The following is a 16980-nucleotide window of genomic DNA, read 5'->3' on the forward strand; positions in this document are numbered from 1 at the left end:
CGCTTTTCACGTCGGGAGGACGTCCCAAAGCGCTTCACAGAATATACTGTAAAGTGAATTGACTGTATATTTGTGGGCGAACGCGGCAGCCAATTGCGCACAGCAATGTCCCACAAACAGTCGTGGATTGAAAATTACCAATTTATTATTGTTTTTGGTTTTGGAGGGATTATTATTAGGCGTGTGGAGTAAGGAAACTTGCCCAAGGTTTCGCCCTCTGCCTGGAATTGAACTCAGGTCTCTCACTTGCAAAGCGAGTGCTCTAACCACTGAGCTACAGGACTCCAGGATGGGTGGAGTGGATGCAGAAATGAAACAGACCAGCGATGGCGGAAAGGAGGGGCTGAAAGGAGGGGCTGGGCAGAGAGCAAAGAGATTGCACAGATAGGGTAGGCCAAAGTCATGTGTGAATGAATCTTAATGTTGCTCCACTGAGGGATTAGGATCCAGTGAAGCCAGACAAGAATGGGAGTGATAGGCACATGCAGCTTAATGCAGGAAAACATCTTGAAGCTCTTTAGTGTAGTGTAGCGACTATATTTTGTAGATTAAATCCGGAAGCTAATTTGCACACAGCAATAACCCACAAAAAGACATGAAGTGATTAATCAATTGTATTTGTGGGATTGTTGGCCGAGACACTGGGAGAAACTCCTTTCTCTTTTCAAACAGTATTATGGTTTTTAACATCCACTGGAATGATCAGATGGGAACTCAGTTTAAAGTCTAATCTGAAGGATGGGATCTCTGACAATGTGGCTCAGCCTCCGGCACTGCATTGGAGTATCCTCTACAAATAAACCGTAGCATGTTTTTATCAGTTCAAAGTCTCCACACGGGGCTTCAACATGCAACCTTCTGACTCATAGGCAAGGGTGCTACCGACTGAGCCAAGCTGACACCCATTTCCAGTAATCAAAGAATGTTTGGTTGCCTTGGCACCAATTCTTTTGGATTTTTTTCCCAGGTTATTTTTTGCGTCAAGTGAAGTTGTCCCCTCCCATCCCTCACATTAATTCCTAATTAAAATCAAGCCAAGTGCTTTGTGATCTCTGTCAAATGGCCCCAAACAAGAAGAAGCCAGAAGTATCAGGCAACTTAGCCCCCAGCTGGGTGTCTCTCCTGAAAGGCAGGACTGAAAACAAGAATAGAACTTTCGGAAATTTGTGGTTGTCCTCTGCAAATAAACCATATGTAGAAACTTACAGCACTGAAGAAGGCCATTCGGCCCATCATGAAGAATCACTACACTTGAGAGTAATTCTCGTTGAGATGTTTTGGTGCTATAATACTCCGAGACTATCATGCATGAAGGATGCTATATAAATGCAAGTTCTTGTTGTTTTAAAGATGATATTTCAAACTGCAAGGATTATAACAACTTGCTTTTATATAGCATCCTTCATGCAGGGTAGCATCTCGGATCGTTGAAATTATTTTTATTATTACTAATAACTAGTCTTGATTTTATTTTTGGTCATAACTATCACATTGTTGCAATTTCTTGACTGCTATTTACTGGGAGAGTTGATTCAGATCGCAGACAGAGCTCACCGAGCAGCACAAAACAGCCGAAGTTTGTGTCACTATGGCAGGTTGGACGCTTGGTTGATAGAAAAATGAATTCCAGGTACTTTGTCTTCATTTGGCTGTGCTGACAACATCATTTAGAAAACAAGGATCAGTTTAGTCATTACACAGGGCAGTACCTCTTCATACGTTTCCTATACATCTGTTTGCTAAAATCCAATTTCATTGCAGAATATGTCAATGCCTAAATGTCAGGAAAGGCCCAATTGTCATGTGCCTTTAATTAAAACATTACTTGGTGGGAGGAGCAGCAGAAGGAGGGGGTGAAAATCTGCCGTTTCTGTTGAAATTTTGCTTTTCACTGTTTCACAGTGGAAAAAGCTGATCTCAGAAAAGCATATTTCTGTTTCAATAGNAAAAAATCTTAGAATTCTCTTCTGACCATTATTTTATAGACTTGTACAAGAATTCAGTGCTGTTTGCCAGCTCCAATCGTGGAGTCCTGTAGTTTACCAGTTAGAGCACTTGCTTGCAAGTGAGAGGACCTTAGATCAATTCCTGGGCAAGGTGAAACATCATCTCCCTCCCCCCCCACCCACGCCCCCAGACAAAAATGCGTCACTCAATCCATGACTGCCCACAAAATACAGTCAATTCACTTTGCAGTATATTCTGTGAAGCGCTTTGAGACGTCTAGAAGATATAAGGCGCTATATCAAATGCAAGAATTTTTATTACTATTATATCAAATGCAAGTATTATTATATCAAATGCAAGAATTATTATTATTATAAACTGTAGTCTATCTCAGCTGGTGCAGTGAATGTTTTAAGAAAGTCTCGAAGAGTTGGTAGGGAATTAAAGGGAATGGATGTAGTTGCAGACTCCTGGGCTTGATTCAGAGCAAATGGAGCTGCTTCTGGTCTGGTGGCCAAAGAATGAAACCTGTTCGGGGCTCTGACTACCAGTTCAGTCTGAGATGGACTGACATCACTGTATGAATAAAAAAGGAGGCCGTTCAAATCTTAGTTTTCTATACCCATAATACAGAAATTCCACTCTTTCTCCATCCCCCCGTTCTTCTTCCTACAAAAATCAAAACCATATTTGCACACAGTATAATTTACCATTATAGAGCGCCTTTCACATTTTGAGGACATTCCAAAGAACATTAAAAGACCAATCATCTGAATTGCAGCCGGCTGTTTTCCTCTTTCCTCTTATCGGGGTACTACCACTGGTGAAATTTTATTTAGAGCAGTTTGCGAAATGGAGAAAAGTTTGCTGGGTTTCAGGTTATCAAACTCTCGACCACATACCCTCTTCTTCCTCGACAAAGTCAATGGGAGCAGGTGCTGGCTAGAGGTGGGTGGATTTTAGAAGAGGCTAAGTAATTGCACAATGTGTTATCACATCACATACCTCATTTTTCCCAAAGTAGACATTGGGGTTGAATGGTTACCCAGAATCCATTAATATGTAAGATACCTGAGATGTCGGATACTTTGCATAAGAGCTCCGAGATGCTGCGTGAAGGGCACTATATAAATCCAAGTGGTTGTTGTTATCTAAACTATTGCGTAGAAAGTTCATCTGGCTCTAGGTATGTGCTATGCAGCATTTCAGAGCTTCCAGAATTTGGCAAAATTCTTATTTTGGCAAAATACCATCTTCATTTTCAAGCCAGTTTTCTGTAAGTTTCTTTTAAGAATCTGCTGCACAGAAAACCAGCTTCAGAGTTATGACTCTATTCAACAATTTGCCAAATTCTGGGACTCTTTGAAATGTTATAGACAAAATTAGAACAAATCTTGGCCCATGATGGACGTATAGCCCCACACGTTTCTATTAAATATTCTGGGATTGTGAGTGCAGCTGAGGGCTCCAGATTAGTCCCTGCTCTGCTGATCTGAACTATATCCAGCCAGAAAGATGTTACAGGGGAGGAGGCCACCCACTTGTCCTGTGGGCCATCAGGCAGCATGATGATGAGTAGAGAATTGCGTGGACATAAATACATAGCCTAATGAAATATGGAAAATGTTTTTGCTGGCCTCCCGTGCCAGGCTCCACTGGCTCTCTCGCTCCCAACGGATTGATTTCAAGGTCTCACCTATAAATCACCCTCACTTATAAATTCCTTCACACACTGGTACCTTTCTATCTATTTAATATTTTCCTTCTGCTAGGCTAACTCTGGCTTGCTGTGTGTTGCACAGCTCCCTCCGCACCACCATCAGTAGCTAAGACTTCAGTCATTACGCTCCTAAACTCTGAAGCTCCCTGTCTCTACTCCATCACCTTGCCCCCTTTTCATCTATCTTTAAATAATGCCACCTTTAAATCTACCTTGAAGCCAGATGAAGGGAACTGGGAAGAACCACATGAGAGAATACAATATAGCACCTTTCAGGTCAGGAGGACATCACAAAGCGCTTGACAATTCTGGCTATGCACCAGAGGTGAGGATGGGAGCTGAGGGCGATGAGGAGGGGGAAAAGTGGCTGAAACCATGGTCAACCAGGTACGTTTTGAGATGTACCTTGAAAGAGGGGAGGGAGCAAGTCAGAGAGACATGGAAATGGAATTCCAAAGAGGGGCAGGTATCATGAGGGACGTAGAATAAGCTGTGGTACATGTCCGCTAGAAAATACTACAAAAGTAAACGTGAGATCTGGAAAGTAAACATTTTATTTCAAGTGAGGTTGAGTACAGTTAATAAGAATCTAAAACTATTCTACACCAGTTGTCCTTCTTTGAGCTATACTTACCACGGATTCAAGATGGCAGCTGTCAGTTTGTTAAGACAAAGCGAATTGATGAGAAGTTCATGCTCTCGCTGTTCTCTGAAGAAACTAGGAGAAGAAAATACAAAATGTAACCTTTTCATCAATCGCTATTCAGAACTGAAAATAATAACTTAATAGGAGATGAGCGATATAAAAATACGCTGGGATTTTTCTGTGAAAATCTTCCTTTCATAGAAAATTTCTGTGCATAGAATAAAAATACCGAATAATAGAAGCTGGTTGTTATCGAAGCATGAGAGAAATGTGTTGATCAAGGAGAAGAAATTAGAGAATTCAGTGAGCTTCATTCACATGGTTCAAGGCTTTACTTTAAAGTTCACTTACAACAGATGTAAAGAAGCTGAAAAAAAGGGAGACTTATTCAGGATGAAGAGAGCTGGGGCCTGAAGGAGTAGCAACAAGGATATGTTAGGCTGGTGTAAGATGGACAGGTGATTTTAATACACTTCAGTTTAGATAGCGTGCTGTGCACTGCCTGGTAATAACAAGGACTTTTCAACTTCATAATGCTAGATCTGCTGGGCAGGTGCCATCTTAAATATGAAGTGTTGATTGTTGCAGCTCTTATTATATTGCATTCCCACACTGAGATGTTCCCAATAAAGCTCTGATAAATGCCTTTCACCAATATCATGTTTTAATTAAAACTATTCCTCTGTTCATGCTACTCAGAGCCCCAGCCCTCTCATAGCCAGAGCCTGAAGGTTATTTTATCTTACAATGTAAGATCCTGCAGAATTGTAGAAAATTCTTCAACTCAGTATCTATTTTTAGAAGCTGTTTTTTTCCATGGTTCTTAAGAACCTTAATTCAGCTTCCGAATTGTGACTTTTAAATTAAAAATTAATTTATCAGCTTTGAATTTTAAGACAAAGTAGCCTGACTTGCTAAAACAAGATTACATTTCAGGTCTTACTTCTTTTTCTTAAGAATTGCAGGAAACCAATTTCAGGGATTAAATTTGATTTAAACAAGTCTTTCGAACCTCTCTACAATCTGGGATTTTAAGATAATAAAGGTCTTAAAACAAAGATGGTGAAGCCTTTCAGTTCTCAATGTGATCCACAAAGTCTCTATCTTGCATATGGATTTATCTGATCTGCAATAGCTCTGCTCAGTTATTATTAATAATAATCCTTGAATTTGATATAGCATCTTTCACTTTGGGAGAACATCTCAAAGCTCTTCACGGGCATAATAATTATATGTTTTTGCATTTGATTTAGTGCATTATCATGTTGTCAAAGTATCTCAAAGCCCTTCATAGGATTTACTGTAAGATGTAGTTAGTGTGCATTTTGTAAGCAGCCAATTTGTGCACAACAATGTTGCACAAACAACCACAAGGAGAGCAACTCATTTGACTTGGGCAATGGGGGGATTGTTGGCCAGAACAACGGGAAAATTCCCTTCTCTGTTCAAGTAGTGCTGTGGGTCTTTAAAGCCATCTGAATAGGCAGGCAGCCCTTGGTTTAATTTCTTATCCAATGGGTAGTAACTCAAATAATACATCACAAGTCCAGCAGTCTATAGGAGTGTTATCCCAGACCTATTAATTCAAGGTGCCCAATACCTAAGGGTCCACTCAAAGGCCAGGCTGTTTTAGTTATGCAGTTTAACATTAGAAGTACTTGTTATTTTAGCTATGAATTTAGGAAATAATATCTCAGGATACATTATATAGTTTGGGTTATGGCATGTGTATGAGACTACCAGGATGGTGGAAGGCGAACTGGATGGACCTTGGTCTTCTTTCGTCTAGTAATTCTTACGTTCTTATCGCTGGTTCTCTGAATTGCACCGTAGTATTTTAACAGTCTGCACAAAATAACAGGCATTTTGGAACTTTCAAAGTAATCCATTTTTTTTAAACCAGTCTCATTTTTGGAACAATACCTTGGTGAGCATGGAGTACAATGAGAACATTTGTTTTGGAAGCTGTAAATGTGTTAACATTTGCAAAAATGCTCTCATATTTTTCAACACTGAACATGAGAAAACAATGGAACAATGTTTAGCTTTTTTTGCTTGACTGCGGATATGCAGCTCAGTGATAATCATTATTACATTTAATATACAGTAAACTCTGGGTAACTCATCGCTCCAAGGGAGAAGAGCTCAGTGACGAGTCAACAGAAATGGTGAGTTAGGCATGGCTCAGACGAATTAGGATTGAAGGAAGGAGCGAATGGTAAACAATAACAATAAATTACATTTGCATAGCATCTTTCATGTGGGATTAATAGAAAATAGAAGAATAGAAGAAAACAAACAAAATGGGCCGAATACATCCCCTCCCCTTTCTGTAGAGAAAACACCTATCTATGTCTGTATTATATTGGCCGGATCATTGTCCAACAAAAAAGCTAGAGGGAAAAACACAGTCACTGCACTTTATAGTGTATCCTGTAGCTCAGTGGTTAGAGCACTCGCTTTGCAAGTGAGAGACCTGAGTTCAATTCCAGGCAGAGGGCGAAACCTTGGGCAAGTTTCCTTACTCCACACGCCTAATAATAATCCCTCCAAAACCAAAAACAATAATAAATTGGTCATTTTCAATCTACGACTGTTTGTGGGACATTGCTGTGCGCAATTGGCTGCCGCGTTCGCCCAGAAATATACAGTCAATTTACTTTACAGTGTGTTCTGTGAAGCGCTTTGGGACGTCCTCCCGACGTGAAAAGCGCTATATCAAATGCAAGGATTATTATTATTATTATTATCCTGTGAAGCACTTTGGGACGTCCTCTTGATGTGAAAGGCGTTATATCAAATGTACTGCTGATTATTATTATTATAGAGACACTTGCCAGGTTCACACTGAAATCAAATTGCTCTCTTTGTTTCAGCACTAAGTTGTGGTGTTCCAGAGTCTCCTGGGAACGGCTCGGTGTTTGGCAGAGACTACACCGTGGATAGCAGAGTCAGCTACCAGTGCAACCAGGGCTTTAACCTGGAGTCAGGTCAGCAATCACGAGCAGTGTGCAGGCAAGACGGCACATGGAGTAACAACGGCAAGACCCCACGCTGTATACGTAAGTTCATCCATTTGGTGTGTGACACGAGTGTAAAAATTGCTCTTTGTTTAGAACCTTTTTTTGTCCTGAATAATTTAAGAGAATTTCTGGCCCAAGTTCTTTTGTGAATGGAGAACAACTTGGCTTCTCTCCAGGGCAATCAATGAAATGCTTTGTGTGTTTATGTTCAAATGAAAGCAAAATACAAACTCGCTGAAACTCAGTTGACTCACTGAAAACCAAACCCTTCCCCCTACTATGGTGAGCTTTCTATTTTAACAATAGTCCTGTTTGTCCCTCAGTTGCATATTAAGTGGTGATCTGCATTGGATTGTATTATTTGTCTATGTTCAATGCATTATAATAATCCTAATATTTGATGCTTTGCTTCATCGTCATTTAAACGTCTCAAAGTTTTAACAGGATATACTGTAAGGTGTGTATTTTGTAGGCAAATCTGGTAGCCAATTTGTTCACAGCAATGTCACACAAACGGCCAAGAAGTAAATGACCAATATAGTCCTAATAATCCTTGCACGTCGGGAGAACGGGTTTACTGTGAAGTACAGTAACTGCATATTTAGCAGGCGAATGTGGCAGCTCAATTGTGCACAGCAATGTCCCATAATAAACAACATCACATTCGTATGGTGCCTTTCACATTGGGAAGACGTCCCAAGGCGCTAGACAATCAGTGTTTAGGACCCGAGCTGGGGTTCAGGATTGGGGAGGGTGGAGAGCAGTGGGGGAAGAAGGGTGACTGAAAACACGGTCGATGAGGAGAGCCTTGAAGCTGATTGGTATTGAAGGAGGCAAGGGAGGGGGCGAGCGGAGGGACTGCGGGATGGAGTTCCAGAGGGTGGGGGCAATGCAATGATTGACCAATTTTATTTGGGGATTGTTGGTCTTGACCCTGGGAGAAACTCCCTTCTATTGTTGAATCATGTCGTAGGATCTATAACCTCCACCTGACAATGCAGCCCCCTCCCCCCAGCTGGATGTGGGAGTGTCATTTTAAGACTATGTGCTATCGCTGAGCCAGGCTGACACACTTGGAATTCAAGCATGAAATCCACATTATTATTCGGCCTGTCAAGGACAAATATAGGGCATTGAACTAAATAAATAGAAGGAATTGCATTACAAATGTAAATTAGCACAGCCTGTTATCAAGTGATAATTGAATGGCCTAGCAATTGTAACCTCATATGAATTCTTCCAATCACGTGATTCAAAATCTTAATCTTGGCTATCATCTGGTTTTAATTCCAAAGCTAAGAGTGATTGTATTATTTACATTAGGTAAGTGCGCTCTAAAATGATAATGACATTTTTCCAGTCTTTAGCCATTTTCTTATAACTTGGAAATGAAGAGATGGAAAGGACTTCTGTATAGTATAAGTACATCTAGATGCAATAAGACGTACATACTTCTGTAGATTCCCCAGGTCATATACAGGTAAAGGGTCACAGCAGCGAAGGGAAGTTCTCACACTGGAGTTTCAACAGGTGGGAAAGTCAAACAAATGAAAGGAAAATCCTTTGGCGCTATTTCAGTGGATAGATAATTAATTGGACCAGATATTACTGTAACAATCACCATTCCTCTGATGTATTATGATAATAATCATTACAATTGGTATTCATGTAGGGAGAATACCCCAAAGCGCTTCACAGGATACACTTGAAAATGGAGTGACTGCATTTTGTGGGTAAACATGTCAGCCAAATTGTGCACAGCAATGTGCCACAAACAGTAATGAAGTGAATGACCAATTATGTTTGTTGGCTAGGTCATGGCGAGGAACTCCCTTCTCCTTTTGAACCATGCCATAGGATCTGTAATGCCCAATTGAACAGGAAGACGGGGCCTTGGTTTAATGTCTCATCTGACGGATGGCATCTGCAACAATGCAGCACATCTCCAGCACTGCATGTTGGAATGTCATCTTAGACTGCATGAGTTTCAAGTCCCGATGTGGTACATGAATCCACAATTTCTGCATGCATTGATCTCAAATTAAACAAAACTGCAAATGTTGCAATTATTAATAATAAACCTTGTGCTTTTCAATGTCAAAGGTCAGAGGTTAGCATGTGAGAGTCATGAGTCGGACCTGGTCAGCGTATGTGAGAGTCATTCCTGGATAGAAAGAGACAGAGGGATCTGGTCAAGTTTGTGTGGAGTAGAAGGGAACGTGGCTTATGAGCTGTAATGTGTGGTGTTTCATAATGCGCTTTGTGTGATCATTATCATATTTTGGTCATCTTTACCCTCCCTACCGCCTTTCAGCTACCAGCCCCAGCTCGGGTGCCCAGCCAGCAGTTTGATTCACGTTGAGACGTGCTCCTTAAGGGAAAGGCGCTATATAAATATAAATTGTATTGTATTGTCACTCGGCCATAACTATCACATTGAACATATTATTAAAATACCACATAGTTCATAAAAATAATAATAATAAGTCAAGCCTATATATTTAACCTGACACATACCTAAATATTTTTTCGATGGATTCACATTATTTTGTGACACCAGTCAGTCTCCACCACAACGACCAATAGCTTTTAAATCTCAGCAGTATTCATCTCCCAGGAGTACATGTTTACTAACAGCCTCCAGTTACTGCTCAAGATTGATTCCGCGTTTGGGTTCTTTATTTGGCTAATACGTTTTGCAAGGGAATGAATCATTTGGATAAAATGACATTTAATCATACTTTTGTACTTCAGATTAGCTTAAATTGCAGAGAATACAGTCACACAATACGATACACAAAAGCTGCCGGATAGAAATGAAATCAATGTAGGCGGGTTTCTGCTGTACATTACTGAATTTGCATTAACTTCCAATCATCTCTGACATGATTTATTGCTGTTAAGTGACGACTGTCTGATCCATAATTCAGAAGACAAGAGCTGACAGATTTATTCATTAAGGCACTAACTTTTCTGACCTCTGTGCATTTAGTGGAACAGCTTTCTTTCAAATCTGTTTGTGGCTGGAGGAGATAGAATTATAGAATCACGGTCATTTACAATGCAGGAGGAGGGCATTCAGCTGATCAGGTCTGCACCAGCTCTTAGAGCAAGCTGTTCTTTCAATCCCACTACCCTGCTCTATCCCCATATCTCGTCAAGCCTCTAACTTTCATATACACTTCCAGTTCCCTCTTGAAATCCAGAATCAATTGTGCCTTTCTTGCCTTACTTACCTACGCCAAAAGCCGCTGAAGCCCTGGTTCATGCCTTTGTCACCTCTCGGCTGGACTATTAAAATGCCCTCCTTGCCGATCCTCTCCAGGTCATACAAAACTCTGCCACCCTGTATCCTTACCCGCACCAAACTCTGCTCCCCGATTACCCCAGTCCTTGCCAGACTGCACTGGCTGCCTGGCCCAGAGAGGATCAACTTCAAGGATCTCACCCTTGTCTTCAAATCCCTCCACTCCTCTGCACCCCCCTAATCTCTCTGACTTCCTCTCTCCTCACAAAAGTGCCTGTTGCCTTCGCTCCACTGGGACTGGCCTCCTCCTTGTCCCCCGAGTCCTCTGCTCCCCCATCGGCAGTCGTGCCTTCAGCCACTATGCCCCGAGGCTCTGGAACTCCCTTCCTCATTCCCTTCACCTTGCCCCCTCTCTTCCCACTTTCAGGTCTCGGCTGAAGACCTTTCTTTTCGACCGCGCCTTTGGTCACCTTCCCCCCCCCCCTCACTGGCTCAGCCCCGGGATCCGTTACTGTGAAGCGCTCTGAGACGCCGACGGGCGTGGAGGTGCTATATAAATCAAGTTGTTGTTGTAGTATTCGGCAGGGCAGTCCACATCTCAACTGAAAAAAAATTATCTTAAGCTCTCTTTTTACTCTTTTTGTGACTGTTTTATATCTATCTTCCCCTAGTCACTGACTCCCCTACTAGTGGAAATCACTTCTCCCTATTTACCCTGTCAAAATCTTTCATAATTTGATTGTCATGGAAGCTCACTATGAAATTAAACAATGCTTTACAACCCTTTGTTTTGATGGGTTTGTCCTACTTGCCAACATGTAACTGTGATATGTACGTTTGGTGCAGTTGTGTGTATCCTTGTTTAAAACAATAATAACTTGCATTTATTTAGCGCCCCCTCAGGCAAGTTTGCATCTCAGATAACCTACTTTGACGCCAAGCAAAGGGAATGTGAACTGTAAGCATGGTCAAAGGAGAGGACAATGCAGAGCGATTGAGGCAGGAATTTCCAGAGGTTTGGGGTGTAGCAGCTGAAAGCAGCTGAGACATGTAATATACTAAACACCAAAAGCTTGAAATTCAATCCAGTCTTACCCACAAGACCATTGTGTCTTAAAATATAATAATTCTGAAAATCCTGAAATCCGGTCTTAAGGTGTTGTCCTTTGAATGAGTCATAAAACCAAGGTCCTCTCTGCCCTTCAGATGGACGTTAAAGATCCAGTGGCACTATTTGGAAAGACATGGGATTTTCTCTCTGGCAATCAATTCCCCAGATAAAATTGAGCATGTACTTCATTTGTGTCTGTGGGATGTCGCTGTGCATAAATTTCCTGCCTTGTTTGCCTACAAAATGCACTTTGAGACATACTCCTGACATGAAAGGCACTATATCAAGGCCGAATTTAAAAATTTTCCACAATTCTGCTCAATCTCACACAATTCAGGCAAGATATCTTGAAACCTAATTCTAGGTAGATTTTTTTTTTTTAGCTGAGCTGGCTTTGAGGTGACGCTTGTGCCCTATATGAATTTGAGTCAATCATTGGTCTTGGTAGTCCGGTTCCATTACTCCAGGACGTTGGCTCATCTGCAGGATTTGGAAGGACAGAATTGGGGCTGGGATTCTTCTTACTCTGCTGATGCTGTTAACTCTACAAGCCAAAGCCCTTCTTGGTAAGCTGGTTAAGCAATAGGTAGCTTGCCAGACAATCATAGATTACACAGTACAGAAGGAGATTATTCGGCCCATTGTGCCCGTGCCGGCTCTTTGAAAGAGCTATCCAAATGAATCCCGCTACCCCACTCTCTCCCTGTAGCCTTGCAAGTTTGTTCTCCCCAAATATCTATCCACTTCTCTCTTGAAAGTTGTTATTGAATCTACTTCCACCACCCTTTCAGGCAGTGCATTCCAGATCCGAACAACTCGGCATGTGAAAATATGTCTCCTCATCTCCCACTGGTTCTTTTGACATTGTTTATAATGGCAATTTTATGAAGTTTTAGCAGGCAAAATAATTAGGTAAGTAGAGTCCATTCCTCCCGTGAGAGAGTATGAATTCCATTGCAGATACAGGTTAATGTCCATGTGTAGGTGGCATACATATTTGAACTTTCAATCTAGTTTGGATACCCCAAAGAATATTGATAGGTTTTCAGGTGAGCCAGACACCCAGTTGACCCAAAAATAAGTTTCCTGATTTCAATCCCCTGACTAACACAATGGTTGGGCACAAAGCTGTTGAGGCATCAATTGATCTGCGAATTGATCTGGAGTTTAGTGCCAATTTATGGAATACAAGCTCAACTCAATTTTAAAAGTTATAATATTAATAATTCTTACTTTCATATCTTTCATGTCGTCAAGACTTCTCAAAGCGCTTCAAAGGATTTTACTGCAAAGTGTAGTGACTGTATATGTTGAATAACTAAAGAATAAACACATTGACTCATGACCTGTCAACAATGGAGCATTTTAATTAATGCTAAATTAATGGAGCATTTCACCTATGTAAGAAACATGAATAAGGCTATATAAGATAATAAACCCTTTTGTGTTGTCTGACTGGTTTGTTTTTTCATGTTTCAAAGCACTTGTAACCCAGATCATTCTGAAATGCCCAGATGTCTTTTGACTGTTGCTTGTAATGAAAAAACTCATCACTTTAAGTATTGAAATTCAGACTCAGAATTATAGAAGATTTCGGCCAATATATTTGGTCATTCACTTCATGGCTGTTTGTGGGACACAGTCACTACATGTTACAGTATATCTTGTGAAGACGCTTTGAGGGTTATCAAAACTTGAATGTTCTAACACAGCTTGTTCAAATGCAAATGCTGGCTGATTGCTGCCTGAACTTCAGCTTCTCAGTACAAAATGAATTCAAACATGAAAGAGTGTAATTTAATGGGTACCTTCAGTTCAAATATAAAAATGCATCTTGTGTCAGATCTGTTCAACATAAGGCCACCTGAGTATTTTCTTTCTGTCTTTCTTTCCATGTAGCTGTGACCTGCCCCACCCTTGAGACCTTCCTCTCGGAAAATGTGGTCAGGCGACTGGTTCATGGGTCAACAAACGAATACGGAGCTCAAGTGATGCTGAACTGCAATCCTGGTTACCATTTGAAGGGGCGCAAGGTGATAGAGTGTGAGGTGGATGGCGTGTGGAGCGGGGAAGATGAAAAAGAAAGATGCGAAAGTAAACACAAGATCTTTAATCTATTTATTTGGCACGGTTGAATGCTATAATTTTGAGTACTATATGTAAATCAGAACCCGAGCTAGTTATCACTGGTCAGCCGTCAATCGCTGTTTATCGTAGTAATCCTCTCAAAGTCACTGTTATTTTCTTCATCGTGTGAATTGAAGTGTGGCCTTAATTAAGCTTTCACACAGCTGTTATTGCTAATTTATAACACTAAAAGGTTTTTAAGGCGTTAAAATCCATAACCATTTGGCATTAATCACAACCCGTAAGCAGGAATTACGCAAATCCCTGAATAATCGGTTGTGTATTGGAGAATAGGAACAGGAGGAGACTATTCATCCTATTCCGTCAAGCCTGTTCCACCAGGTTATTGTAACTTGGCAGATTTTCTAATAACAATACTTTTATATGTGGTTATCGGGCCAAACTGATCAAAGTGGAATGGTGTTAAGCACATTCGAATATTAATCAATATTCTGTTTTCTTTGCAAAGTTATCGTGTGTGGAGAGCTTCCTTCCCCACCAAACGGCAACAAGATCGGCACACTGATCACATATGGGGCGACGGCAATCTTTACCTGCAATACCGGGTACACACTGGCGGGATCTCACTTCCGAGAATGCCAAGCAAATGGGCTGTGGAGTGGATCGGAAACCAGATGCCTTGGTATGTACCAGAAACAATTAACATCAGATGAGATGTGTTGTACTGCTTTTAAACTTCTCAACATATTGATATAGTTATTAAACTAAATCAGACAAAAAAAAGCATCAGTTAATTGTCCGTAACTAATTGACTCAGTTATCAAGACAGCAGTTTTGAGCCATATCTTCAGACACTTTAACTGAGGATTATTGCACAACATTACTGGAAGGCTAGGAAAACATATTGCTGTTTGTAGCGCTCAGAAAAAGCTAGTCACCATTGCAAACAGATGGAAATGTTTTAAGAAGAACAAAAGAACATAAGAATTTGCTAGGCGAAAGAAGATCAAGGTCCATTTAGTTCGCCTTCCACCATCCTGGCATGCTGTGTCCCAAACTATATATCTTATCCTGAGATATTAATAAGAACATAAGAATTTGCAAGGTAAGGAAAGATTTTAATAATAATAATAATCCTTGGGTTTGATCTAGCGCATTATCATGTCTTCGAGGCATCTTAAAGCTCTTCATAGAAGATACTTTCCAATGTTTCCCATTGCTTAGCAACTTCACGGCACAAACTTTCTGCCTCAAATATTTTGCGCTATTGTTACTGAAGTGTTTTAAGTCAGGTTAATAACACATTGTCTACTTGCACCGCACAATTGTGATTAACTGCAACCGATCCTTTCCACAAGATAAATGCGAGTAAAATTTTGCTATTTCTCCCAAGGTTATAAACTATTCTTACATAGCATTGATAAATAGTTGAAAGGCTTTACCATTTTATGTTATGTTATGTTTGCCTTATGATAAAGATCCTCACAGGTTGGCATTGCTCAGAGATTTTTTAATTTATCTTCATGTTTTGTAACAAGCTGTGACATTAAGTCCCTTTTCTTGAAAAATTGGGAATTACAGGGATTTACTGTAATTTATTTCTAACTATAATAATCTTTACATTTGATGTAGAGTCTTATCACTTTGTTGGAATGTCTTAAAGCAGTTCACAGTATTTTTACTGTAGAGTGTAGTGACTTTATTTTTAGACGAATGTAGCAGCCAGTTTGCGCACAGCAATGTATAATAAATATCCACAAAATGAATGATTAATTTTTTTGTGGGGGTGGGGGGGATTGTTGGCCAGAACTCAGGAGAAACTCCACTTTTCAAATAGTACTATGGAATCTATAATATCCACCTGAAGAGACAGACAGGACCTTGGTTTCTGTTCTTGCTCTCTGGTACTCCGTCCCAGAATACCTCCAACTTGTTCTCTTCCTCCCCTTGTTTAAAGTCTATCTCAAGATGTACTGCTTTTGATCATTTCTCCCCTCCGTGACCCTCTCAGCTCCCACTCCCAGCTTGGGTGCCCAGTCGGTATTGTCAAGCACTTGTGACAATCTCTTGTTCTGAAAGACACTTTTTGGATGTAAACTCCTATTGTCTTGTAAGTTTTCTATTTCTGTGCCATTTCTGCCCTTCAGCTGGTCACTGTGGCTCTCCGGATCCAATCGTAAATGGGCACATCAGTGGAGATGGTTTCAGCTATCGGGACACCATTGTCTATCAGTGCAATCCTGGTTTCCGGCTTGTTGGTTCCTCTGTAAGAATTTGTCAACAGGATCACAAGTGGTCAGGACAACCACCAGTCTGTGTTCGTAAGTATTTTACTGCTGTGCTGATCGCTGATTTGTTATGTGTCCGTGCCTCACTGATCAGAAAGGAAGGAATACTGAAACAAGGTATAAACCTGTAAATCTGTTTCTATCATTAGAAAGAATTACTGGAAAATCCAATACGTTAACTGATCCAGCAATAACTGGATTTATATAGCACCCTTCACATAAGATTTTATGTAGTTCTTAAGAAGAACTGGATTCCAAATCAACACTGAATTTAACATTTCTCCTCAAATTTGTGGTATCATAACATTAAGCCAAATAGTAATACACGGTCTTATGGTAGATAGTATTGTATAGCATTGTACATTCTACACAGTGAGATTGGGTTATTATGGTACCTTTAATGTTTCCAGTATTGTTCATTGTTGTACATTGATGCAATGGCCAATTTGTCCAAACCAATGTACCATAAACAGCCATGAAGTGAATGACCAATTTCCAATTTTATCTGGGGAATTGTTGGCCAGGACACATTGAAAAACTCCCTTCTCTATTTTTTGAGCAACCCACAGGATATTTAATGTCCACCTGAACAGCCAGATGCGACCTTCATTTAACCTCCCATCTGAAGGACCACACCTCTGCCAATGCAGAGTTTCCGAGGACTGTATTGGATTATCAGTCTAGACATGCTTCGGTCACTGTTTGACTTCTGAAATCTCCAAGGTGAAAACGGTGGATGTATTTAATGGACCTCTTAAAACGTACATGTCCAGAATGGTCTGATCAGCCGGGATTGCCCAAGGGGCAGGTTGACAGCTAATGATGGTTTCCTTCATAGTATCCTGTGATTGTCCTGGCTTGATGATCCATGGGATTGTTCCCAGTCTGTTAAGCACAATAAATTGGATGC

General features: G+C 40.6%; 1 protein-coding gene across 1 annotated transcript in view; it reads left to right on the forward strand.

Annotated features, from left to right (window-relative positions):
* LOC103179026 (CUB and sushi domain-containing protein 1) overlaps positions 1-16980 on the forward strand; it is a 1038598-nt gene that overhangs the window by 954472 nt on the left and 67146 nt on the right. Inside the window, exons 50-53 of the mRNA XM_042332909.1 lie at positions 7190-7375; positions 13594-13788; positions 14291-14464; positions 15930-16103. Coding sequence (XP_042188843.1) covers positions 7190-7375; positions 13594-13788; positions 14291-14464; positions 15930-16103 — 729 coding nt within the window. The remainder of the gene's footprint in view (positions 1-7189; positions 7376-13593; positions 13789-14290; positions 14465-15929; positions 16104-16980) is intronic.

This window comes from Callorhinchus milii, unplaced genomic scaffold (genome assembly GCF_018977255.1).
Source record: "Callorhinchus milii isolate IMCB2004 unplaced genomic scaffold, IMCB_Cmil_1.0 Scaffold3, whole genome shotgun sequence".
Classification (NCBI taxonomy): Eukaryota; Metazoa; Chordata; class Chondrichthyes; order Chimaeriformes; family Callorhinchidae; genus Callorhinchus; species Callorhinchus milii.